Below are 26,877 nucleotides of genomic sequence, written 5' to 3' on the forward strand. Positions count from 1 at the left end.
TATGATACAACTGAAAAATTTAATTACTTGTTGCAGTTACATGTAGTCAACTTTTCAAGTTAACTAAACATTCCTGTCGTAATTTCAAGACCTTCTTCGGCGAGAGAAAAGAAACAAATTCACACTGCACAGAAAATCAATCGATCGATATTCGCGAAATGAAAGCTAATCAAAGCTATCAACATGTATGATAAATATAATGCCAATTACATAAGTGACGAAAGAAGAAATGTTTGTCTCTTTTTTCTCGCTTTTTTTTTAACAATTCTTAAACACTTACGCCAGGTTCCCCCGCGCTGCATAATAATAAACGGCCATGATGAAAGTTGAGGATCGACAATAAAACTGAAAAACAAAAGAAAGAAGGAGAATTGAGGACACTGAGGACGTGCGATTGACTGAATTCTCGGTGTTCTTAAAATTTCGCAAACGGTGCGCTACAAATCCTCCCCTATATCACATCTTTTCCGTGGGTGTGACATTCGACTTTCGCTCCCGACAATTTTCCCCGCTGTATTTTCCGCGTAAACGCTCAGGTTCACGCGCGCTAAACCATTATATAGTGGCACGTATACATCGACACACATCGCCGCGATAACAGAAGTATTATTTTCCGCCAAAAGGCAAGGAAAATCCAGCCCCGCCGTCGCGTTCAGCGCGGCTCAGCCGCAATTTACGGAGGTAATTTATACGGTTGCGCAATCACGCGGACCCGAGGTCCACGGTGGACCTCGTTGCACCAGTTGCAGCTATAATTATGCACAACTATCGTCACGCACCGACGATAGGTTAATGCACTAGAATGTTCGAGAAATTCGAGTTTGTAATTCTGATCTACCGTCGTTATGCCCATAACGTAACCGTGTAACGTTACATAATTGCAATGGAGTCGGATAAAAATTCAAATTAAGTCAAGAAAGCAAAAAGGGGCGTTCAATTTGTGCTAATTAGATGGAGACTCGATCAAATTCAGGTTCAGGTATTCTCACATGAACAATTTCTCGGAGAAATATTTAATTAGGAACCAGTCCAAGTTCTTGAAATAATTATGGATTCTGATTCTGGGAAATCTATGTAAAATCACGTTAGCAGTATAATATTTCAACGATGCGAATTCAAATGAGTAACCTAAATTGATCCCATTTGCTCTTCTTAATGTGTTAAATAACATTTACACACACTCTCTCTCTCTCTCTCTCTCTCTCTCTCTCTCTCTCTCTCTCTGTTTCTCTTCAAATATACATATATTTTAATTTTTAACTTATATTAGATTAAAAATTAGAGAAACAAAGTAAAATATCAAGTACTTACACTTTTCTAATATAAATATATAAACATTTCGCAACGGAATTTGAAGAGATTCTTTTATTTCTAGAAAAACATATTTAAGTGATCAGGATTTCTATTCGCAGACATTAACTTGTGATAATATCAATTTACATTCGCGTATTTACAATAATCTGTATGCAGAAAATAAAGATGACAATAAATATGAATATAAAAGTAGAAATGGAAACAAAAATGAAAACAGAAGTAAAAATGGGAGTGGAAATGACAATGTAAATTCCTATATACGACATGTAAAATTCGCGATAGACAGAATTCCCTCTCGAATTCTGCCTGTCGCCAAGCATAGAGCGACCTTTGGCGGGGAGAAAAATATCGCTTTCAGTAGAATGAGGTGTTATAAGAAATGACGTACAGCAGTTGATATATTCCGCGCGGTTACAAGTGGATGTGTAATTTCGTTACGTGACAAAGACACCGTTTCGCGAAAAATAGGAAGATACAGTGTAATGAAAGGTAATAAGGTACTGGAGTAGGCAACTTTCACCTCGCTTATCTAACACGAGCCAGACAGGTGTTAATTGTTACCGTCAGATTAAATTATATTCGTCCCACTAGCTTGGTGCGCCGTAGTCCATTACGGTTTGCTAATAAACCTTTAGATATTCAAATCACGGTATTCGCGCTTCTTGTCGATAAAGATTTACGTAATGCCGCCGTAACTGTTTCCCGTCGCAACACTTTGTCAATGATGATTCGGATCGGATTGTTTTGATACTCGCGAGTCGCAATTTGGTGCAAATATTTTACACGTCTCAACGCAATTGGATTTAACTAATTTGACCGAATTACAAAAGCGTTTATAATTCGGCGCCATCGCTTCGAGGTAAATCTCGCGGAGAAAGATCCCAGTAAAGAATTCGAAACGCCCCAAGGAAGCTAATCCGGAAATTTCGCCGAAATCTCCGAAACAACGTCTACGCTTTTCGTAACATCGCTAACGATCGACGCGTGGCGCAACGGAGCGCGCTTTCGGCGCTCGTTTTTCATCGATTCGCCGGTCTGACCATGAAGAACGCGCTACCTCGCACGAAATCGCACCTGCTTCGCATACCGATCGCGTTCGTGCGAGCGTGGACAATGGACCGCGATAACTTCATAGCAGTTTCTGTAAAACTGGTCGATGTTCAATATATCGAGACTCAGCGACTCGCGAGCGACTTTTAATTCGAATGCACCGAGACGAGGAGGGCCTTTCACCGAAGTCGCGCTTGTGTGAACGCGTGCGTGAAATATTCCGCGTGTTTCAGTACGCGCGAGCGAGCGTGATTGCTCGTCGTAAAAGAATAAAGGAACACGCTCGATCCCAATGTATAATTATATAATTTGAGCGAGAAGATGGAGGTGCGCGCGAGGACATCGGAGCGATGATGTAAGTCAACAGCGTGAAACAAAACAAAAAGAAAAAAAAAAAAAGAGTACTACAAGCAATGGATACGCCCGACTCGCGAATCTTTCGCCAATTATTTTTTACATATGCTGACCTTTTGCATTCGGAAAGGCCTGGCCGCGACGACGACGTCGTCGTGTGACGTTAGTCTCTCGTCAATTTCACCGCGGGCGACGTCGTTAATAACGCTACTCATAGCTTTCTCGAGGTGAAAGAATATGCCCACGTTCTCGATAATTTCGTGTGAATCATAACAATGAATTCGCGGAGTTATCGCTCCCCTACGGTTAATACGTTCCATTTGTCCGCGTACTAATATCGGTCTAGTTGTAAACTAAAACTGGCTTTGTAACTCGCGGCAAAAAATTCCACAGACAGATTTCGATCCGTAATTTGACATATCGGATTATTATTTTCGCTTCAGTCGAACGATTCGTCGGAATGATATATTTCATATATTTCGCGGATGAATCCGCGAGACAGAATTTTATGCACTGTCCGATATAGAAGAGACTTGAGGATTTACTCGCATCTGTATGAGTCAGGACTTCTGCAAACGCTCTCTCACAAACAGAACTCTGTCGCTGCTTATAACTCACTCGCGAGGCGGGCTTTAGACGAATGTCTGTGTAGCTTCTCGGCCGCGGGAAAGTCTTTTCTCCTGCTTACTATGCAACTTGAAGATGCGCGCTGAAGATCTCGCATTTAAACCTTCATCGAGTACGTGTAAGGTGTTCATGAACTTGAGGAACAATATCGCACTGAGACTGGAACAACGCACATGTGCACAATCGCGAGATTGGGGAGATTGAGAGCAAGACAGTGCTATATCTAGATCGATCCGCGCGAGCGCGTCCAGTGCGAGAAGCTGAAAAGGGAAAGGAGGAAGAAATGGAAAGTGCGATCGCGCACGTGTCCAGGAGATTCCACGGTAGAAACCGAAATTTCATAAATAATTCCTCGGGCATACCACGCTCGGCCGACTGTGACGGAGAGTTCCTTGGAGCACTTTGGCGCACATCCCGGCTTCTCCACTGTAACAGCCGTTGATCGGCCGTCCACGAACTCCTCTCTGCCTTCATTGACCGCGCACGACTCGGTATTCCATTCTTGCTGCGCGCCGCGAGCAACATCACGATTTTTTCTTTACCGAACGACCCGAACGTCGGAGATCCGATTATCCTCGTGTAAGCGAGTGTTTCGCAGCCTCGCTCAATGAAACGATATGCAGACTGGCATGATGTTAATAATAATAATAATAATAATAATAACCCAAAAAAAAAAGAAATCGAAATAGTGCGAGAGAGAACCAAGATTAATTTAATCGTGACAAATTCGAGCGAGGGAATCTGTATACCAGCAAATATATGTTTGGATCTTACGATTGGATTTTTTTTATTCGCTGGAATTTATTATTAGATTGATTTTAGTTCAGCGTATCGTGGCGACACGAAGCGACGCACAATGGGGCCCAGATGACATTTTTTAGTTGAAAATTCTTTAGAGACCTGAATCTCCAACCGATCATCGACACCAATGGATGAGGTTGATCTTGAATAAATTTCAAAGAGATCTGCCTAGCCGAAATTTTGAAAAAATTATCGGTTCAGGGTTCATGGCTTTAGGGTTTGTCTTAAAAGTTTATCGTTTAAAGTACAGTGTCTTGGGTTCGACCTCAATGGGTTCGAGCCTATGGATACTAAATGCGAGACCCCAGAACTTATAATCACCTTTTGGAAAACTCAGAATTTCAAAGCTCATCATTTCAGCCCACATTAAGAAAGAATTAGGGATTAAAGTTTTCCCTCGGTTTTGTGCTTAACGGGTCTGCATTTGATGTTTTTGTATTTTGGGCATATGAGTTTTGGGTCAATGGATTTCTGGTTCAAGATCGATCAATCCCGAGGTGTCTGTTGATTGGTTTCATAGTTTCAATCCTCTGAATACGTTATTAGATAGAAATAAGTGTCGAATAATGAGTATTTCACAAGTTTCTCGCGTTCAACGATAATTTTTCCTCTCTTGGGGCTAGTAATTCGAGAAAAAAAATGTTTCTTTCAATTTTGGCAAGACAGATCTCTTCGATATTTATCCAACCTCATCCACTGCTATCGATGATCGGTTGGAAATTCAGGAATCTCTAGAGAATTTTCAACCAAAAAGTGTCATCTGGCCCCACTGTGCGACCCACGTCGCGTTCATTAACAGCAGCCCGGCACACGGCAGCAGTCAATCCGGCCTTCGTTTACCGCAATTTTCGCACCCCGGACTGCCGCCGCTGCGCCAAACGGTCATCACCCTCCTCCTCCTCCTCCTGTCGTCACAGCAGGTATGCACCGGCGATACTGCATAGAGGCATGACCGAAGAAGCGCCGCCGGAGTGATATAACCCCTCGCGCGCGTAATAGCTGTGTGAATCTTGTGACATTTAAATCCGCCAGCCTGGCCGGCCGCGCTCGACACGTTGCTCGTCTCCGTCGGGACGCGACTTCTGACAGTCTCCGGCGATTTCGTCGATAAATCTCCGGATCTCGTCCCGCGAGCGCGCGATGACGCCGGGCCGTTTGAACCGGTACGATGCGAGCGAGCGAGCGCGATTCCGAGCGCGCACGTTCCGCGCGCTGGACCGTTTCATAAGCGCGCGCGTCCGCCTACGCGCGCCGCCGGAGATGCCAGCGCAGAGATGCGGCGCGGGGTGAGATGTTATCAGTCTTCCTCCGCGAGGAAGTAATGCCATTATCGGCCGATCTGCGATTAATATATAATTGGCTAATTTATTAATTAAAGGTGATAGCGATCGCGTGCGACCGCGACGTCTCTCCAAGAGGGAGAGAGGGACGGAGAAGAGGGTTGAGAGAGAGAGAGAGAGAGAGAGAAGCGTTATTTATTGAGCGCTCTGGGACAAGTCCCCTCAAGCGCGTAGGCAGAAATTACAAAATGTAGGATATAAATTAAAATATAATATACAAGAAAAGTAGACAATTAACAACAATATGCAAAATGAGAAATTGATATAAAAACATCAAATAACAGTAAAAGGTTGAGGAAGAAGGGAAGAGAGAGAGAGGAACGAATGTTTCCGCGGTGTGAGGTAGCGAGGGAGGATCGAATGCTATTCTTTCTCGTACAATTAACGAAACAACACGAGCGATTGTTGTAGCAACATTGTGGGGAGATTTAATCGTCCGCGAGCCTGGTTGTAAACTTCGCCGGGACGAACACGCGGCCGAGCAGGCCTCCTCGGATGATTCATAATTCGCGACGCGGAGTAGAGAAAAATAGCTGTTAAGGGGACTGGAGGGTCAAATTATTGAAAAATCGTGCTTGTTTTTGATAATTTGATTTTGTGACAAACTGAATAAATGTGCAAGAATAAAAATTTTACATATATTTATATAACATATGAAGAGTAGAAAAATTTTGTTTTTAAACAAATACTCATATAAATATACGTCCGCTTAAATTTTAAACGCGCTTTTCTCGAAATTTTATTGTTCAACTTTTTGCAGTGATTTCTCCAAAACTGAGCTTCGTATCGATTTGAAATTTTAAGGGGCTTACCTAGTGTGACGGTTTGAAAAAATCGAATTTTTTTTTGCATTTTTTGACAGTTTAACATCTGTGGAATAATATCCTGAAGTGTTATGGTCGTATCTGAAATATTTTAGAAACGGCAGATATGAAACGACAGCGCAGCTGGTCGGGGGCCATAAACTCGATTCTCGCCGGCGAGGCAGGATGCCGGGCAGTTGCGGTAGTTCTTAGGCTTTGACGTAATCGTTTATACTTCAAAGATAGAAAAGAGAGCCTGGTAGTTCCAAGGACTCACAATAATCCCTTTATGTTTGTACGAAAGCGTTATTGACAGCTCAAAAGGTTTCGAAGCCGCTCGACGCAGGTATTCGTAAGCGGCCCGTTTAGTTCATTTTTAGCCACTGTGCAGAACACATCGCAGCGCGAATTTCATTCAAAATGAGTGGGAAAAGTCAATCTAGTGTTCAAAAAGGCACACACGATACTCTAGCGCGTAGAAGTACCAATAAGATAAGAATGTTCCAGGGAAATCGATACACGCTGGAGCAGTCGACCGAGTACACCAGTACGACATGATGAAATTTAAACATGACTATCTCCCTCTGGACCTACAGATTCAAGAAGTTCTAGAGCCAATTTATAGTGATTTAAGTAGGCCTGAATTATTAAACAGGTGCAAGGGTAGTAATACACAAAATAATAACGAAAGTTATAATGGTTTGTTGTGGCACTTTGCTCCTAAACACCTTCACAGTGGTTTAAAAACAATAGAACTGGCCAATTTCTTTGCTGTTGCAATTTTTAATGAAGGTTTCCAAGCTATTTTGAAAGCATTTGAAACAATGGGAGTGATTATTGGGCCCTCTGCCAAAGATTATGCAGAAAAACGAGACATGAGACGAATGATGGTTGCAGAAAAACAGCACCGCGAGGCTTCAAAGGGGGCTCGGACAGCTCGCAGGACAGCTGCAGCGGCCCAGCAACAATTTTTCGAACAAGAGGAGGGCGAATTATATGGGCCTGGAATAGCTGAATAGCTGTAAGTATGATAAATTTTCTTTTATAACAAAAAAAATCAATAGTTAAAACTTGAAACGCGTTTTTCTCGAAACAACGTTTTCGAAATTTGCTGCAGTCATAACTCGCGAACAAATTAATGAATCAACTTCAAATTTGATAGGCATACTCAGTACATGTTTTGTCATATAGTAAACTAGGATGTTTTCAATCCGTCAACAAATGTCAATTTGCCACGCAAAAAACGGGCACTTTTTTTTGCTAAGTTCGAACTTTTTCTTTTACAACACCGTAATTTTTTTAATTTTCAATATTTTTTCATAATCCTAGTTCACTGTATAGGAAAACTTATCTCGTTCAACGCCTTTTTTGTCTTTTTTTATTTCAGGCACTCTGACGTCACTTATCGCTGCAGCAGTTGGGCTACTTTTTTTTTTTACCTCCGGGAAATTACTAATATTTCCAATACATGTTAATATTTTTTCGTAATAAAATTTTTATAACTTCTTCAAATGTTACTTAATATAGCCTCAAACTTTTAAAATATATGGTAGAATAGTTTTTTTTTTAAATCCTCGAAAATCGCCCTCATTTTCATGTGGTCACACTAGGTAAGCCCCTTACCTAAAGCAATAATATTTGTTCATGTGGCTCTCAGGTGAACCATGAACAACTTTGTCAAAATATTTCGAGATATCAATTTTTTTATTGTAAAAGAACTGAAAAGTTTGAATTTTTTCTTAATAATAGCTGCCATTTTGTTAATTTTGTTCGATTCTTTTTATAGTGCTTCACCGGGTAATAATAAACCTCCTCAAGATTTCTAGTTAAAATTCGCTCTGATCGGACTACCGAGAGCCGAGATATTACTGCAAAAACGATAACTTGAAAAAGAAAAAGGAGAGTATATTTCAGCTATATATATCGTATATTTATACGAGTATTTTGTTAATAAACAAAATTTTTCTACTCTTCATATGTTGTATAAATATACGCCTAAAATTTTCACTCTCGCACATTTATTCAGTTTGTCATAAAATATGATCAAGAACAAGCACGATTTTTCAGCGATCTGATCCTCCAGTCCTCTCAATAGAATTAAGATTACGCACGTTCGCGTGTGTGCGCACTCGCACGTTCCAGCAAATCTCCAGATGCGAAATATGCTAGGCGCGTAAGTGAGATGATCGATCGATTTTCGCCACGCGACTCCTGTCGCGAATTACAGATTGCCAGAGGTTCGTCGGATAGAGTCGTCGAATCGGTCGCTGCGAGCGGAACGGCTTCGCATTGTTTCTACTGCGTGTGTAACGTCGGAGACCGCGCTGGATAAAGAGAAAGACAGCGCGAGAGGTCGTAGGTCGCAACGCGAGCAACTTAATTAATATCGACCACGGCGGATCTCGCGGTGGAGAATCGAAAGTGCGCCACGCCGGTAGGCAGCTCGAAATGAAACGCGGCTCGATTATGTATTGAGAAACGATTTCCGCGAATCGAAGCACCGCGGCAAGGGAGCTCAGGGATACTTTTGTCGGCGTATTGGCCCGATAATAATCGGCGACTCCGCGCAATAAATGACGATTATGCGCTCCGACAGACCCTTCCATTCTTTCTCTCTTACTTTCATTTCCTTCCATTCCCCCCTTCTCTACCCCTGTCGCTTGTTCGCGGCTAATTAACGGCTAATCAATCGTCCCGTATTCGCTCGCGGAGCCGTGCCGACGCAAGACGGTAAGATTCATTTCGCCCGAAGCTTCCGCAACCCCATCGCGGCCCGGCAATTAATTCTGGCTCGCGCGCGCTCTGCTTCTTTTCGCGAATGTTAATTGCGACTTCACGGGAGTGAATTGTGGACGCGCCGGAGCGGCCCGTCTCGCCGGAGATATTGGCAAATCGTCCGCGCTATAGTTAACGAAGAATCACAGCCGAGGTCTTCTTCCTAATATTTCATTTCAGGGGAGACATAATTTTCACGCGTTGAAAAGAGCAATCGGACAGAGCGAATTAACGTGCGAGTGTGATGTAAATTTTTTCGCAAACTGCGTTGATTCAGTCAGTTCGAATAAACAAATCGAGGCGTAGCCATAGCTTAACGTAAGAGATTTAAACCGCACAATTTTGTGTCAGCAACAAATGGTGAAACAAATCTGAGAAATGCGATTGTATGCATGATATAAATATTTAGTGATTTTACAGAGAGAGAGAGAGAGAGCCACAAAGCGACTCCATTGCGGTGTAGGCATCGCGTGTTCCCGCGACTTGTTCAAATTTCGTAATTGATAGCCGATGAGATAATCGCTCGAAGCACCGCGGCTTCGCTCGCGCGAGCGTACGCATCGCGCGTCTACGGCTCCCTCGAAGGAAGACGTCTAAGTCCCGATTATTGCAACCTAACTGTTACCACCATTACCGTGATATTACCGTTACAGTAGCGTCACTACGTAGAGTTACTCCATCGGCCGGGAGTGTTGCTCAACTCCCCTGCGGCTCGTCTGGCTCATCTCGAAGCCAGTTTTCCCCTCGTGATCTCGACCGCACCGTGCTTGCTTTTTACGTGCGCACGCGAACAGAACCGTTCTTCGCGTGCCGGGATTATTAACACGGTCGAATGAAAGAAAATCGAATTACCGAAACGAGCGCTGCCGATTATGCGATCGTCCCGCTTGCCTATCGTAAATTTTTTATACCGCGACGATGTGGTGACTGCTTCATTAATTAGCACTTGTTTGCAATTAATTTTGATTACACGTAATTTATATTCTCTTCAGGACACGATAAAAAAAGAAAAAGAATGCCGATAAACGTAATGCCTAAAACGCTTTGACAATTCGTCCGTCAAAATCCGTCAGAGGAGGTCAGACATGATGGAATATTTAATATAATTACAGAAATGCACGGAAGGAAATTTGCGCGAAAAAAGTTTGGATAGTTTCTCCTTGCAAGAAGCTAATTCAACTGCGTTTTTCCTGCGCGAACGTGCCGATTATAACCTCGTGGGATCACGTTCACGCTTATTATTTCCGTCGAGGTGGAAATCGTGGCGTTACATCACCGGGGAGCATTCCTTATCCGTTCGTCCACGAGTCGTTTTCTCGAATCGCGGAAATAAGAGACGAGGGACTCGCGGTCGCTCCGTATCTGCATCATCCTTGGGGATGGCACGGTCGAACGAGGAAGCACCGCCGTCACCGTCACACAACGGCTCGTCCCCCGATTTTATTATAGCCGAAAGGGCACGTCGGTATGTTGCGGAATCACGTAAGAAGAGCGCACCTTTCACCTTCCGCGAGCTTGCGCAGATCGCTCTTATGTCGATACGTTCCGACGCGCATCGATAAATTCTGTGGGTGGCATGATTGATATGTATCGAACGTACAAAAGCAGCTGTATCTCGCGGCGCAGGGCCGATCGAACGGAGGACGCAAACATGAATCGCGCGTCGTCCGTCGCGGCGAGATTTACAACGGACTCGATCGCGAACGGAAATCTCCCTTCGCCGCGGTATTCGACAAATGTGCAAAAATCGCAAACGACCGTGACGGCCGATTGAATTTTCATCGAGAGAAAGTCGGTGGAAAGAAGACTTTAGCGGTAGCGTCACGCGCCAAGTATGCTGTGAAAGATGCTACCGTGTACCCACCTAGGAAACGAGAATCTCGATTCTCTACGAGAAACACTGGCTGGCTCGTTCGACGAACGTGTTTGTTATTCATTTGAGATCCGAACTATACCGCAGGGAGTTTCGGAGATATCAGACTGTAGAAAAAAAATTCAGTCTGCTTGCTTTTAGATACACTTCTTCTTTGCTTTGTACTTGATGTTTCTTCTCTTCTCATTTTGGATATACTTACGAGGTGTGTCGAAAGACAAAGTCAGAAGAATACTGGGAAATAAAAGAGGAGTTTGAGTAAAATATGCATAATGTACTTTTTTTGTACAACTTTTTTTGTACTTTTCCTATAGTTTAGTAAATGCAACGCGTTTTTACACGAATGTGTAGAAAATGTTGAAACCTCTTCAACATTTCGAAAAAATATTTATATTTTTTTATAATATCTTCGAAAAATGTATTCTGTACAAAAGTTATATGGGGTTTTAGGCGGTACGTTACGTAGTAAAATTAGTTACGTAGTAAAATTCAATCTTGAATAATATTATCAAGGTCACGTAAAGATTACCTTGAAATTTAAAACTTTCGAATCTTCACGTGATCTTGAGAAAGCTATTCAAAATCGTACTACTTTTACTGTGTAATATATCACTTAAAATCTAATTTTTGCATACTCTTTTCGAAAATACATATTTTTTTCGAGATGTTAAGAGACTTCGATATCTCCTACACAACGCATGAAGCGTTGTATTTATTAAATCATACGGAATATAAAACAAGTTTCATAGAGAGAAAAAGTTTATATATATTGTATTTTACTGAAGCTTCTCTTTTATTTCCAATTTGATTGACCTTCCCTTTTGACGCACCCTGCTGATCTGATTTTTCTGATTTTTCAAATTCGACGGAATTTACATGGTTGGAGCAAAATTTCGACTCAGGTTGCCTCTCACACAGACGAGCCGACGTAATCTCATAATGATCGAGCCGGCGGTGTTGCGGGCTACTCCGTGCATGAACATTTGATTCGGAAATTACGTCAATTCCTCTGTGAAATAACTAACTGTGGAATCGCCGTCGCGATCGCCGTCTGATGAGCATAATCCATCACGAGAAAGCAGGCTGAAAAACCGATCCCGGTAATCGGACGATCGCGATGCCGATGCCGATGCCCCGTGAATAATTGTGTGCCGCTGCGAACTCGTAGCGCGGATGACTGATCTCCTTCCGGAAAATAATCAAGAGAGACGCGTCTGGCTTCGAACAAACTCCGGCTCGGGTAAACGGGTAAATATCATCCGTCCGCGAGACGACGTTCGCAACGATGGCTCGCGAGCGCTCGAATGTGCACATGCGAGGGAAGGTCTCCGCGACCCGGAAGCCGTTGGAATTGGAAATCAGCGCGAAGGCGTCCTAGACGAAATCGTTTATCCAATTAAGATGTTAATGAGGGACCGTTGAGTGTTGCACCGTTTCCGTGTGCGTCGCTCGTGTGGTCCAACTCGTCGTTTTGCAAACTCGGTAAAAATGCCTTCCGAATGCTTCCGAGCTTCGTGACTTCAGCTTGTGAGATCACATTTTAATGTAACAACAACTGACAAGTAATCGGTAAATAACATAATACGGAAATGTTTAAAGTATAAGTATATTATTACATGTTTAAAATAATTCTAGGCAGTGTAAAATAATTGTAGACAAATAGCGAGCTTAAGAAATTCAGAGCTGGTCATGGAAATTGAATTTCCCCCCGAACGGCTTCATTTGTGATCATTAAATAAATAATATGTTATGTAAATAAAGAACTGCAAGTCATTCGAGCTGCGCGAGAAAGAAAAAGGCGAAACGAGATCGGCGCGAACGAACGAAAGTGAAGGTGAGCGAAGCGCCGACCAGGCGAACCGTTACAAAATCGAGGTGCGATAGTAAAAGGACGAGAAGGTCGCGGATCGGTTCACTTTCTAATTGTCATGATGTCCTGAAGTAGCATTAGGAAGAGTGAGAAGGCCGGCCGGCCGGCTGGCCGGTCCAGAAGGCGGATAAAAGACAGCCCATTCTTTTTTTCGTTTTCTCAAACGAAAGAGCGAAAACTCGTAATAAAGGTCGACCGAAAGGTTACAATGTAACAAGAAATCATAAGATCAAAGATGTGCACAAAGTCTAAAGCACCTCGTTGCCGATGTCTGAGAAACACTCGTTTATTTCGGTTAAGCAAACTGGTGCGATCTATAATCTACTGATCGACGATCGATCTGGAGTACTTTGATATTTTTCTAAACCTTTCTCGATTTACTTTATCCCATTTATTTATAATTTCTATAAATTGATTCCTTGTTGAAAAGATATCTCAGGCTCGTAAATGTACAATGTGAATAATGTAAAATACTTAATATGAAAAAAAATAAGATACAAAATATCAAATGTTAAAGATAGAAATATGAATTACAGAAATATGAAATATAAAAATATAAATTTGATTTAATTTAATCCTTCTCTTAAGTATTAAAGAAATGTATTAAAGAAATATGAAATGTCTAATATTCAGTGATTAAAGAGTATTTATTATAGTGTTTCAGTGAACAATTAATAAACATTAAATCAATGTTTTATATTTACAACTGACAGCTGAAGAGTTTTGCTGATGATTTCGTTGGCTGATTTTGTATTTTCTTTGTTGATTTGTTTGAACGATCGGCAATTTCTTGTCGAGAAAATTTCTTTTCATGTACGATCATTCGGAACACGTACGGTGTAACACCGTTAGTCGCATCTCCTTGTAATTATTTTTCAATCGTTTCAACGTCCTCGTGCATCGCGTAATGCCGCGAGCAATCGATGCGGAGGAAGAAAGGCGGAGGAGGAAGAGGAGGCGCGGTTAGTTTCTTCAGCGAGATGAACGAGCCGGTATTTAAGGTCAGAGGAAGAGAATAGCCTTTACGCAACCGCCTCATTACTATAGATAGCAAGTCGTCCGACCGAAAAGTAATAAATAAGTTCCGTAAGAGAGAAAGAGGAATGACGAGAGAGGAAAGATTACGTGTGACTCGGCACGTCATCTCGTCTCGCCACGTCTCGTATCACATTACATCTCGTCTCAGGGTTATCACATTCGCAAAAAATACAAATAGTACTATTTATCTCGAAGCGTCGAAATAAATCGGCATCGGCCAAAGTTGAAGTCCGAAATTTGGAATGGTTCGACTTCAAAGCTTCGAATCTTCGAATTTTATTTCTTCTTTCTTGTGTCTTTCTCTTTCTTTTTCTCATTTCTTTCTCGCGTTCTGCTCTCCGAACTTCTCTCCTCCTTATTTCTCTTTTTGTTATCGTAATTATATTTAATGTATCGGCCACAGAGATAATTTGCATATTAATAAATAAATAACTAAATATATTATTTATACTTTCAGAGAAAAGTACTCAAGACTCTGGAACACACCGAAACTTCGTTCTTACCGGTCGCGAGCGCGAAGACGAGCAATGCGATGGATCCGGCGATCCGCATATTTCCGCCGTAGCCGTCGACCTCCGCGTGCTCGTGGCTGGAGCGGTCGGAGCAAGTGTCAGGAACGCGTCATGCACCGAGCGCGCAACGACAGCCTTCTGCGGTAATGTCAAGGTTCAATTATTTGCAAGGCGCATATTGAAGCTCGAATTAACTGCGGATGCACTGCGTTCGCTCGGGAACTCACCGCGGATATGTGGAGCCGATTCCGTGTCGACACTTGACCCTGAACTCTAGCGGGACGTTTGTTCGTTTGCACGTTCGTTCGTCGCGTTCGTTCTCGAGCAAGGCGGAGAACGGACCAGGAGAGGAACAAGAACCGGATGAATTATTCATGTAGCAATTGTCATTTTCGTTGAGATCATTTTTCTCCACATTTGTTTCACGCACCGCTTCATAATTCTCTCAGCGAGCGAGCGAGCGTTTACACTCATGATTAAACGCGCGAGCAAATCGTCAGGAAACAGCAGAAGGTCTCATCACACGGTGACTATGATTATGTTTGATTATATCTTTTCGTCCTTTTCTCCCTCCCGAAAGAGAGAAGAAAGCGTGCAGTCTTCATCGTTTTTTAAAATATTTTTTCTCGACTTTCTTTTCGCTTTATAATTCTTCGGGGAAGCTTTTATTCTCGCGGTCGGACGAGCGACGAAATGGTCGAGAAATCGCAGAAATCAACGCAACACTGCGTTAGATATTTTTCTCTCATCTCCAAGAGAGATGACAAAGAGTGCTCTTCACTTTTTTTTTTTAAGTGAACGTCGAGCACGAAGCTATTAGCGATAACGGGGGAGGAGTAAAAGCCAAGGGGGCGACTACGACAAGGTAGAAACGAGTTCCCTGACGATTCTGAATCAGCATTTTGGCATTTAGAAGAATCAATCTTGTACATTCAGAAAACAAGATAGAGGAGGGTCGAACGAAGAAGAAGACGAGGGGTCACGGCGGTCCAATCGGCTCTTTAAATATTTATGAGGACATTCTCCATCCGACGAGAGCTTAAGCGGCAGCATCACCCGAATTCTTGTCCTTTGTAAACTTTCTCTCGAGTGCTTTGCACACAAACCGCTCTTGTTTATCCCGTCTTCTCTTGTGCTTCGTTTGTTCCGTCCGCCGACGAATGAAGACCGCCGAAGAGGCCTACGTGTCTTTCGCAAAAGGTGTCCCAAAATTCACGCAAGAAGTAATTTTGATAGAAAACACAGGTTCATAATTAAAAATTGTAAATTTTTTATTGATTCATAAAGTATACAGTATAGGGTTATGTGTGGCCTCCACGGCTTTCCTGGCACATATGCACTCTTTTGTTGAAATTTTCCATGACCGTTTTGCATAAATGTGGCTGAATTTCGTTGACACAGCGCTCAATTTCCTCCTTCAAGGCGTGGGTGGTCGTGGGGCATAAACCCCACGTGTTGGCGTAAACCTTAGACTTCAAAAAAACCTCAAAGAAAAAAGTCCAACGGCGTTAAATCGCATGATCTGGGTGGCCTGATCTGATCAGCAAAACGGGAAATTACACGACCAGGAAATGACTCATGCAGTAATTGAATTGTTTCTCGGGCTGTATGGCATGTGGCACCGTCTTGTCGTTGTCAAACCACATGTCGTTCACATCCATATCTTGCAATTTAGGCACAAAAAACTGGATTATCATGTCGCGATAGCGAGCACCATTAACTGTTATTACCTGACCAGCCGCATTTTCGAAGAAGAATGGTCCGATGATGCCTCCGGTCCAAAATCCGCACCAAACAGTGACACATTGTGGATGCATTTGTTTCTCAACAATCACTCGTGGATCATCTGAACCCCGAATGCGACAATTTTGTCGATTAACCAAGCGATCAAGAAATGAAAATGAGCCTCATCTCGCTGAAGATGATTTTGTTCGAAAAATCAGCATCCGCTTGTTGTTGTTCCATAATCCATTCAACGAACTCTCTTCGCTGTGCGCGGTCAGTTTAAAAACTCTAAACTGTCAGCTGTCACGCTGTCTTTTTTCTTCGCTGGCAACACTTTACCGCACAAACGGCGCAAAATTCAAATCTTGCGTGAATTTTGGGACACCCTTTAGAATGAAGACTCTAGCGAGTGTAAAATCCACCCGAGATAAGCTCAAGTTTCGATGAAACTTCGTTTTATTAAATATAACTCCGCCCGTGAGACGCTCGGAATATCCCAAACAACTGCCGTGCGCCTCCAATTTTCATGATCATTCAGATACACTCTAGAACGCGCGACGTGAACGACCCAATTACGTTTTACGCGTTTAGAACGTTAATGGGCGTTATAGTACTTAGGTAACAGTTAGCACTGGACAAAGCAACTCGACAAACTTGTGCTGTAACAAATGTAATAAATGTGTATAAATATGATTTATGACGTGCAGCTTTGATGTTATCGCGAGAAAGTATCGAGTAAACTTACAAACCCATAAAGAAGTAATATGTATCACGCGCACTAATGTATTTTTATTAAAAGCGTGAAAGCAGTTTAATCGCTAAGATTGAATAGAGTGCAAAACAGTGTGATAGCGCGAATAGCGTAAACGTTGCCGAGATTTCGACCTAAATTATTTCAGCTTCCGCATGGTCAGTCTCTTCGTACTTGATTGATTAATCATACATGTACGTACAGTCCGTGTTGTCATTGATATCCCCGTCAAAATTGGAAAAGACTCACGAGAAAATAAGTCCACGGGGCAAAGTCTCGTTTTTAAAGAAGACGAGAAAAAAGAGCAGCGAAGAACCTCGTCCTTTCTCTCATCTTTCACGTCTTCTTCCTCCTTTTATCCGCGAGATTGTCTTCTATAAATAACATCCCGTTAGCATAATTATACGGCCGGGCGATCAGCTTGGAATGTACCTCGTAGCGGGCGGCAAGCGGACAATGTCAATGCGGGTCAAGCGGCGGCCGTGTCTAACTCAAAGACGGGCTCCAGACGCGGACGCGGCTGAAGAGACACTCGAGTGGGTTTTCTACAATAAAAGGAAAGGGGAGGAAAAAAAAGGAAACGGCGAGCGCGCGCGAGAGAGAGAGAGAGAGAGAGAAGCGCGAGAAAGAAGGAACGTTTCTCGCGCGGGACGGCGGTTCGGGCGGTGTCGGTTCGGCCGAGCGAAAGTGCGAATCACGTAACGACGATACAATGTGGAGTGTTGCGCCTTTTCTGTCCGTATTTTCGCGGCGAACGGCTCGGTACCGCGTATGTTCGGACGATCGCCCGATACACCGCTGCCCCGCACTCTCATTTTGTGTGTACACAGATCCATAAAGATAATTAGCTCGGGCGGCCCGGGCTGATCTATCTTCTGCGCTCTTACTCGCGGCCCCGTCTCTTATATACACGACGCCGTGTTTCTTAGCCGATAATCCGAATCGACCGAGACACGACTTCCGGCTCGATTTGCGGCCGGAATCGTTACACGGTGACAGCGCACGCAAAAACGCACCTGCCGGCTGCGCGGCATTTTTGCGCGCCGTGTATAATTGTCGTCGGAGCCGTTCCGCGGAGTCGTTCATTCCGCGGAATGATCGACACGAATGGATTCCGGACAGACAAAACGGGAAACGACAAAACGAAGCTTCGCCTCTCGCGACGTTCTGCGTTCCAGCTGAGGTAAACAGATCGTCATAATGGTCTCAACACTTTGACGGTCACCCTCATCGTGAGAATATTTTCTCTCGCCGTTGAGGAAATTTAGAAAGCTCTCTGCACAATCTTCCGAAGTTTTCTGCTCTCGGCGACGTTATCGGGAGATACTTTCGTGCACTTTCCGGAAGTGCTACAGTCTGTTCAACAAGAAAGTGTGGGTGATATTTTCGTAGAAACTCATGGTAACACCATCTACCTTGTATCTACCGTTTGAATCTTGAAACTATCTTCTTTTGCGCGTACATAAAAAAGTGTACATAAAAAAGTTGCGTTGAGTAGTCGTTAAGAGTAAACGTTATCTTTTAAAATGTGTGTGTAAAATATTTGAAGCGTTAGGAGGCGGTATTTCTTATTAATCATTCTAAAAGACCAAAATTAACAATCGCAGCAACTGCTAGAGCAATTAAAAAGTCAGAGGCTTTCGTAAGAAAGTGAGACCTGCCAGAAAGAGAGCTGTCTCATGCAACGACTCCGAAGCAGGACAAAGCGATCTTGTGTCTCTTTCAGACGAATCCCAGTCTTATCCTTAGGCGTTAGGCCCGAGTAAAATTCCGCCGGAAAGGCCAACATATCTCGCTTAATATCATCAGAAGCCGCCTGCATGAAAATTACGTGGTATCATCACATTTTGGTGTGTTCCATGAAAAAACCGCTGCTGTCAGAAAAGCTCGAAAATGGCATAACTACTATATGATGGATTGGTCGGCATTCTCTCCAGATGCAAATCCCATCGAAAATATGTGGTCATACCTCAAGATGAAACTTAAAGGGAAGCGTGTCTTTACTTTTAAGCATACTGTGCATAAAAATAAAAACAATATGGCGTTCTTTACCGGAATCACGCCGAAAATCTGCAACGTCGAAAATATGCAGAAATGGTGGCAAGCAATAATTGATAATGGAAGCAACTGGATCAAATTAGATAATTAGAAAATTAGATAATTGCGCATTACCAAAAATCTTCCATTTTCGTTTAAAAGCAACAACTTGACTTTATCTTTCATTCTTTTCAGATTATCGTCAACACTTTCTTGTCGAACAAACTGTACTTCTGTTACTTGCAAACGTCACGGCTGTGAGCAAACCACTACCACGAAGCCAAAGAGGATCCGAGGATGATGCGACAAGTTTACATATTTTCGTAACTTTCCCTTCACCGCTATTCAGATCTCCCCCTCCCCAGAGTGCTCCCTCCAGGTATTCTCCTCCAGGTGGCATCGACGGTGCAGCCGGGTAAATAAATAAATCGAGCGGATTCTGTCCGTCGTCGTCGACGCTTTCTCGCGCCGCGTTTTGCCGCTCGCGACCGCGACGTTCTCGTCTTGCGTAAATCCCAACGTAATAATTCGCGCGAGGCGACGATGGACCGACGTCGAAAAAGCGCCACGGCATTCCGCTTCCCGATCGCGCGCGCTAGTCGTTCCCCCGGCTCGATCGCAGTCGGTCAGGTAGCAGCGAGGGAGGGGAAAGGGCAAGCGATATCGCGTGGTATCGCAAGGAGACACACGCACATACACGCGCGCACTCGTTGCCGCATATCGCCAATTGCATTCGTGCGAATCCTGCGTAATACTTTCTAGTGCCGATATTACCCGCCGTGCGTACCCGGACGTTATATTCGAGACGTCGAATAAATAGAACTCGAGCGCACCAAGTGTCCCGGTTACCTGAGCTACCGGCTCTCATTCGCGGCTATGCAACGCGCCTCTGTCCTTTCCAGTTCGCTTTTTTTTCCGCGAGCGGGTCGAAGTCCCGCCTGCGTTAATCCGCCTTAACGCGATGATTTTCCGACAAAGTCGCCGAACAGTCGACTTCGCGCTGGGACACTAGATTTCTTTTCGAGTGAAATTCCACCCGACAATACGACGAAACAGAGAAAATCGATATTAAGACCGAAGAATCGCGTGTCAGTACGATATGTTTTAACGAACGTCGATGCAGTTGCTAATGACGTTGACTCGATCACTACGCTGAAATTCGTGCGTGGCGAATTCTTCGCGGTCGAATTATGCAACCGCGCTGCCTGAGAAGTGCAAGTATCACTTTGTAAGCTCGTATCACGCTCGCTTGCGAATTCCATGCGACACCGTCACTTTCGATTTGTCATTATACTCAGCAAGTAATCGACAGAAAGAATATCATAATGTCACGTCACCGTGATGTAACGTGACTGATAGATAGAGAAAGGTATGCGGAGACATTACGCGGAACGGGGAGAAATGGAAATAAAAAAAAGCATGATTTTCACGCTCCGCCATGAGTATGCAAATTTTATGTAAAACGCTGACTTACGTAAAATGTGGAAATCGCCCGGGTGAGAATGATTACGCACGTGCGAATCGACGTAGCCTTAATTTAGTCAATTTACTATTTCCACCGATGCAACCGACATTGTCATGAAACTGAAGTTACAGATTTCTTTTCCGTTTCACCACGCTCGGCCGTCGTATCGATTTGCATCGTTCCCGAGTTGAGAGCGAAAAATACGACGAGCGATTTCTTGTGTCGCCGCGAAACCCTCGTTCCGTTCCGTAAGACAAGATAATTTTTCGATTCAGTTTCTTTAATTGCACGTGACGAGGGAAACGTAGACTCTCTCAGGTCGAATAAAGATACACGCGAACGGGTGTATGTACCACGCGCGAACGGAGTCATTGCTATTCGAAGCCCGTCACGGGAAACGGAAGTCCTTCATTATCCTCGAGACGTCGAGTACACCTCGCGGATCGCGGTGCTTTTCAAGTTAAACGTCGGAATTCCACGCGACGAAATTCCTTTTTACGTTAATCATCCGTCAAAGTTGACTGTCAAGCGGAATATTGATTCGAAAAATACATCTTTTTTAGCTGCTTTTTTTTCAATTTGACTCGGTTACGAGATTATTCAATTGCAAATTAAATCACTTGTTTTTTTCAGATATTTTACAAGATATTTTATATATCAGCAAATCTATCATAAATTCATCGTAATCATCACATTTAAAATATTCTCTGATCGCTAATACGTCTACTTTAATCAAGAATATTAAATCAAAAATATAAAAATTCGATCCACTTTCTTTTCTCGTGTTCAATATGAGTTTTATAATACTTACAAAAATAAATCCTTCCTCTCTAAGATTTGCGATGAATATATTTTGAAACTGTTATTAAGAAAATATAGCTACAATATGTAAATACAATCAACAGGAAGAATATCGTGTTTCATCAAGACGGTGCTTTTTTTACACGAATCCCCGCACATTCAGTTCCACTAAAAACAACCAAGCGAATTTATGTTGCGAAAAAGGAACGACGTTCCATCGAGCTGCCCGGTCATCCTCGCTCATCGTCGTCGACCGGCAAAAATTAACGATATTCGGCCGTTTTGATTTGTCTCGCGCGTCGTTCGCCGCGTGGACACAGCAATTTATGACATACCTACAAGTTTTCCAGCGCACGCACCGATACGCGATGCGTACGTACACGCGCTCGCGCTCACGTAGTACGTAGTACGTGATCACACGACGTGCATCGACGACGACGACGACGACGACGACGGAAGACGTTCCATTCAGCGACGGAGAGATGAATGAGCCGCGAGAACGAACGTCTCGACGGGGATTCATTCACCGCGGCCATCGCGACCGGTATAAACAATCGCATGTGCGCGCGCGCGCGCGTCGTCGGAGCGAAAACGCGTCGTCTCCGTATGCAAATTGCCGGGCTCGTTTCGTGACCCCAGCACGACAATTAATCATCGTGTCCGACGGAGGAAAAGGACCGATTATCATCTGGCGTGGCGAGCCATTATTATCGCGCGAAGTCGCGCGGCCTTATTAATCGCAGGATTTCGAGATTTCGCTCGCGGAAGCCGTCGATCACGTCATTAATGAGATTATGCGCAATTACGCAACGATAATTGTCACCGCGGCGCAACGTTCACCTGCATTAATGAATAATAATCGTTTCCGCCTCTCAATCCGAATGGACTTCACAAACATGCAACATGTGAGGTGACAAGTATAACTGACGATCGGATAAACTCGATTTTCGAAGCTTCGGTTTTCACTTCGTGGACACACAGACAGTATTTCGAGATCGTTTTGTATAATATATTCTCCCATTTGGGAAGAAATTTTTTCTCAGCATACAAAATGTGTGTACGTTAATGGACGTAAATGGACGTGCCGTCCGTTATCGAGCGGCCATTTAATAAACGTTATTAAATGTTCAAATGTAAATGTTTCTTCGATATTTTGTCTTGTGTCGGTTAGACACTTCCAATTTCATTTCTAGTTCACCTCTGATGAATGACTGTAACGTGGGTGCTTATACCTCCGCGTGCGCACGTGTGTGTGCGCGCTTGACAGATCAGGCGGTAGTCCTTAATGCTTATCGCGCGGCTATCGCGACCGGTCAACGAAAAATCACGCCAGCGCGGCCAGTGTTACATATGCGACGAGTGTGTCCGGTTCGGTATTGGGACGCGTGAAAGTCGCATGACGGCTTGGCCCGTCTTGGTCATACGCTTCGATTTGCTTTAATTACACGAGGAGCTCGTGAAACCGATCGTTTTTAGCATACGCGCGCGTTGCCACGATCGTGTCCGCTCACTCGCTCCGATCCGGTGCGCGACGATTTATCGACCGCAGGAGGAAGTGGATTATTATGACAAATGTCCGGGCACTCCCTTTCAACTGAGTGTCCTTCGTCGCAACTGTCATTGTTCCTTGCGCTATTTCTCGACCGCTCGCTCCCGCCTCGTTCACCGCGACTACACTCGTGTAGTCGCGGAAAGTAATTATGCATTTGGGATCCATAGCGAAAGGAGAACGGGCGAAATGTGTAAAAATTCCGATGCCATGCAAGCGTTTCCTACGTCGAAACGAACATTTCAATGTTTTACACATTCGCAGCAATGTAGGATAAATTATCTTGGGCCATTTTATACAAAAGAAAAAGCATATTCTTTTTTTCATTCTTTCTTTTTTTCAATTTAACACGCAGATGGAGATAATAATACTCATTTGTATTGTCCACGTAGAAATTAGTTGGTGCGGCAAAAATTTATCCGAAGATGACCTCTCTTTTTTCATACAGAGATTACAATATAAAATTATTTTTACCTAGATAAGATGGCAGAAACACTATTATATAGAGGGGGTGCGGCGTGATTTACGAGCGAGCGAAGTCACAGCGCGCCTTTTGCGGAAGCGACGCGGTCCGCAGGAGCGGCTGTACGCGAGCCCGAATGTCGAAAGCACGTGCGTGCCGCGCGCGCGCGCGCGCGCGCGGTAGTACAATTTTCATTGTAGTCCTTCTTTCCCTCCCGACGTCGAGAGCCTGCCGCGACTCTCTTGATCCGCGATCGTACGCACGCGGCTTTTGCGTACGCCGACGACGTCGTTACCGCGCGCTGTTCTCCACAAAGGCGAGAGAACCCTTCCATTAGCCGCACGTCAACGCGCCGTGCAACTCCGCCGCGCAAACGGTTCTCAGGAAACGGCGCGTGGAAACGCCGCCCGCCGCCACGGTGAGACGGTGGCGAAATTTTCCTAGCATCGAGGAAAGAGCGTCACCGTCAACGTGCGCTCGTGCATCGCGACTCAGAAGAGAAGAAAAGTACTCGCTGATGCAAAAATGCCAGACGCACACGTGAAAGGTGCGCGAGCGTCCACGTGGGCGTGTTCCCCATCGACTTCCGCTTGGCTGCCAGCTGACTCGATCGGGCTTCGTTGAGAGCCACGCGATCTGCCCGCAGCGAACACGTAATAATTTATTATCTCGGAGAGAAGGATATTAATATGTTGGAGTATCCACCCTGCTCATTCAAATAATTAGATACCGTTATACAACGACCGGCTGTGCAACGTACTTAAGAGTTCCGATATTTCGGTAAAATTGTGTGTTTCAGGAGATTGCTATCTATCTCGGTGATTGTGACTTTTTTTAAGAAATTTGAAATTGCCATATTTTTGAAAGTTTGATATATTTTTCGCGAAACAATGTACGTTTATGTCGGCAAGAATTGATATTGCGATATTGCACACGAAATGTAAAAAATCCTTTCGTGCCGCTGCATTCGCCAAATTACGAGCTTTGTATTATTTACCATTGAATACAGCGAATCTTTTTTGTTTCTTTAGCTCGTGGTAATAATGTCATTGCGCGCATCTGCAAAGGATTCGTACATGCGTCTGAAATTGAAAGCCAAAGTAGCGAGCAGCGATCGTGCGACCCGCGATTCTGTCGGGACGATTCATTAGGAACGATTGTTAACGTCAAATTGATAGTTTTCACGTCGACCGCGATATCGACCGTGAGAGATGAAAACCGAAGCGACTACTCTCGCGAAGAAGAAGAACGGCTAACAATCGGCGGAGTTGCGCGTAAAGGAAGCTACACCATTGTCTCTCTCCCTCTCTCTCTCTCTCTCTCTCTCTCTCTCTCTCTCTCTCTCTCTCTCTCTCTCTGCCCCCCTCTCTCTTCCTCGCTCGCTCCTATTGTGCATTAATTAGAATTGTTCGGGAATCGCGCGGGATATTAATTAGATGGTCTTCCTCCTGAAACTATCGATACCGCGGCACTGTATAATTCCCGTCTTAATGACGCAGCGTGTGCCAGTACCGCGCACACAATAAAAATTTGCATAGGATCCTATTGTTCGCGCGAGCTCCAAGCAAAGAAACCCGACAGACTCCACGCGAGTGATCGATTTAAGTTGGCAAGCATCTGCGATGCCGCCAGCCGCTCGAAGTGCAGAACTTCACTCGGGGCTCTTCGATCTGCGGAAAGATCTCCGCGGCTAGAAGTTTGTTTCGAAACATATAATAGATCTCCCTCTCTCTCTCTCTCTCTCTCTCTCTCTCTCTCTCTCTCTCTCTCCGTTGCGTGTGTGTGGTTCGTTGAATATACGCTCGGAGATGTCGGCTTTTTGTCTCTCATGTTTCCAAACACTCGAGACCTCGCGTCGAGATACAGAGACGCACAATATGAGGAAGAACGTCTCGGAGGGCAGTCTCCCGAGTCGTTTGAACATAATTTCAAGTAGCTTATATAACAGAAGATAATAACATTGTGCGAGTTGAAGCAGGCTGGGGCTCTCTTTTGTTCGCTCATCGGCCGTGCAAATGATCTTAGCCTCGCACTAAACAAATGATTAGATATTAGAAGCAAGAAAAAGCTCAACAACTTTATCCTACATGTGCGTTTCCTCTAGAAAGGTACACATACGACTGAATGGTTTGACGGTACAGAAATGGTTGAGCAATTTTGCAGTTTGACAGGCTTTTAGGAAAAGAAAATTGTAATTTCTGACGGTTTCATCTGTTCGCGGCAAGAAGGTAAACGGTTTACGGTATACGTTTTGCTTGGGGATAATCACAAGCTAAATCACAAGCGATTAATTTGCAGGGACGGCCATAGGTTTTCAAACGGTACGGTAATAGCTGAAATCTCACGAGCGATTAGTCGAATATGTGGGAAATGCCTTAGAAATTTCCGTGGAAGTGGAAATAACGGCTGCGGGGTATTGCAAGGTGGAGCAGAATGCAAAAATCGGAATCGGTCTCGCGTCCGGTAACGGCTCGCGCGGGGCAAGGACACGACAGATGCCACTTTTCCCAGCTAACGAGAGTACACGAGAGTCAATAACACTACCGTAGCGAAAAACATAGTGGAAAAGTATCGCGCCTTTCCGCGGTTGCGCATGTGCAAGTGCACGGGATAAGGTGCAATCGCAGTCAAACGTACGTACGTGAAACGCGCGCAGGGCCGTGGTTAAGAGGGCAATGCCTCTTGCCCCTTCCTAGAAAGGCACTCGCACCCCGCTACCCTTCTCCTATCGCTATTAAGTGGCGAAGAAAAATCGGGAATGAATAGGTGTTCGACTTGAACGAGATACCGCAGCTGAATTCCGCGAGAATAAATTCCGGCGTGTGTCGATGCGATCTACTTTTACTGACTTTTTAAAATCTGACGGCAGTGAAAGTGCAGAATTGCCGCGGTGTTATAATAAAATCCGGGAGGTTATTATTTTTTCATTTATTCTTCTCGTACTCTCGCGATATGTATGAAATTTTAATTTTGATCTCAACTCTAATTCTCGTTTTAATTTCAATTCCAATTTCATGTTTAATTTTTAAGCGTACTTGCCACTAACAGCTGTATTCTCACGGAAAATGTCACCAGTTATATTTCTGTAAAAAAATAAAAATTTTTCTTTGCCCTTCTTTCCTGTTTTTGTTTGCAGGTCCCGTGCAGGTGCATCGCTCTAGCGTTGCCTTGAGGACATAAGAAGCGACAGGTCGGAGGTGAAATTTCGAAGGAAGAGCTGGAAGAGAAGGAAAGGTCGTTGTGCGAAGTTCAGAGCCTTTGGTGAAAGAGGCTTGTATTGTGTTGCCGTGTCGGAGGATATTAATTAGGATTAGCGAGAGAAGACGGACGCGTTCGCGCGCGGCGATGTGCGCACTCCCATCGCGAGGCTTCCGTCGATACTTGCGTCTCGATAAGAGAAAAAATTGGAAAATAAAAAATCGGAAATTTTGGTACAAATCTTACTTCGGTAAAAATATTTCCATTTCTGAGATAATTGAGTAACTGATAATTGGCATATGAATAATTTATCGCTCGTAAATAATAATACATAAATACGTATAGTATTTGTAAAAATTGCCGAAATGTCAATTACCATATCTCCGAGATACACGTGTTACAAAATCAGAAATGTAATTAATGTTTCACTTATCATCGAGGGAAAACTCTGAAAACTTCAAAAACGGCCGCTGCTCTATTTTCCATCTCCGTTCGAGAAACAGCATCGAATTCGACACGAAGCAGAGAACG

General features: G+C 43.9%; 2 protein-coding genes across 2 annotated transcripts in view; one reads left to right on the forward strand and one right to left on the reverse strand.

Annotated features, from left to right (window-relative positions):
- LOC105189193 (serine-rich adhesin for platelets) overlaps positions 1-26,877 on the reverse strand; it is a 68,269-nt gene that overhangs the window by 13,006 nt on the left and 28,386 nt on the right. The window contains exon 3 of the mRNA XM_011151147.3: positions 281-345. Within this exon, the coding sequence (XP_011149449.1) occupies positions 281-345 (65 nt within the window). The remainder of the gene's footprint in view (positions 1-280; positions 346-26,877) is intronic.
- LOC112588833 (uncharacterized) lies at positions 6,689-7,893 on the forward strand. The gene is made up of 2 exons (XM_025299986.1): positions 6,689-7,310; positions 7,677-7,893. The coding sequence occupies exon 1, from the start codon at positions 6,844-6,846 to the stop codon at positions 7,306-7,308; it is 465 nt and encodes a 154-aa protein (XP_025155771.1). The 5' UTR covers positions 6,689-6,843; the 3' UTR covers positions 7,309-7,310; positions 7,677-7,893.

Source organism: Harpegnathos saltator, unplaced genomic scaffold (genome assembly GCF_003227715.2).
Source record: "Harpegnathos saltator strain DR-91 unplaced genomic scaffold, Hsal_v8.6 scaffold31, whole genome shotgun sequence".
Classification (NCBI taxonomy): domain Eukaryota; kingdom Metazoa; phylum Arthropoda; class Insecta; order Hymenoptera; family Formicidae; genus Harpegnathos; species Harpegnathos saltator.

What these genes read in the sequence shown, in the direction of transcription:
- LOC112588833 (XM_025299986.1), top strand. Translation starts at nt 6,844, where the DNA reads ATGATGAAATTTAAACATGACTATCTCCCTCTGGACCTACAGATTCAA.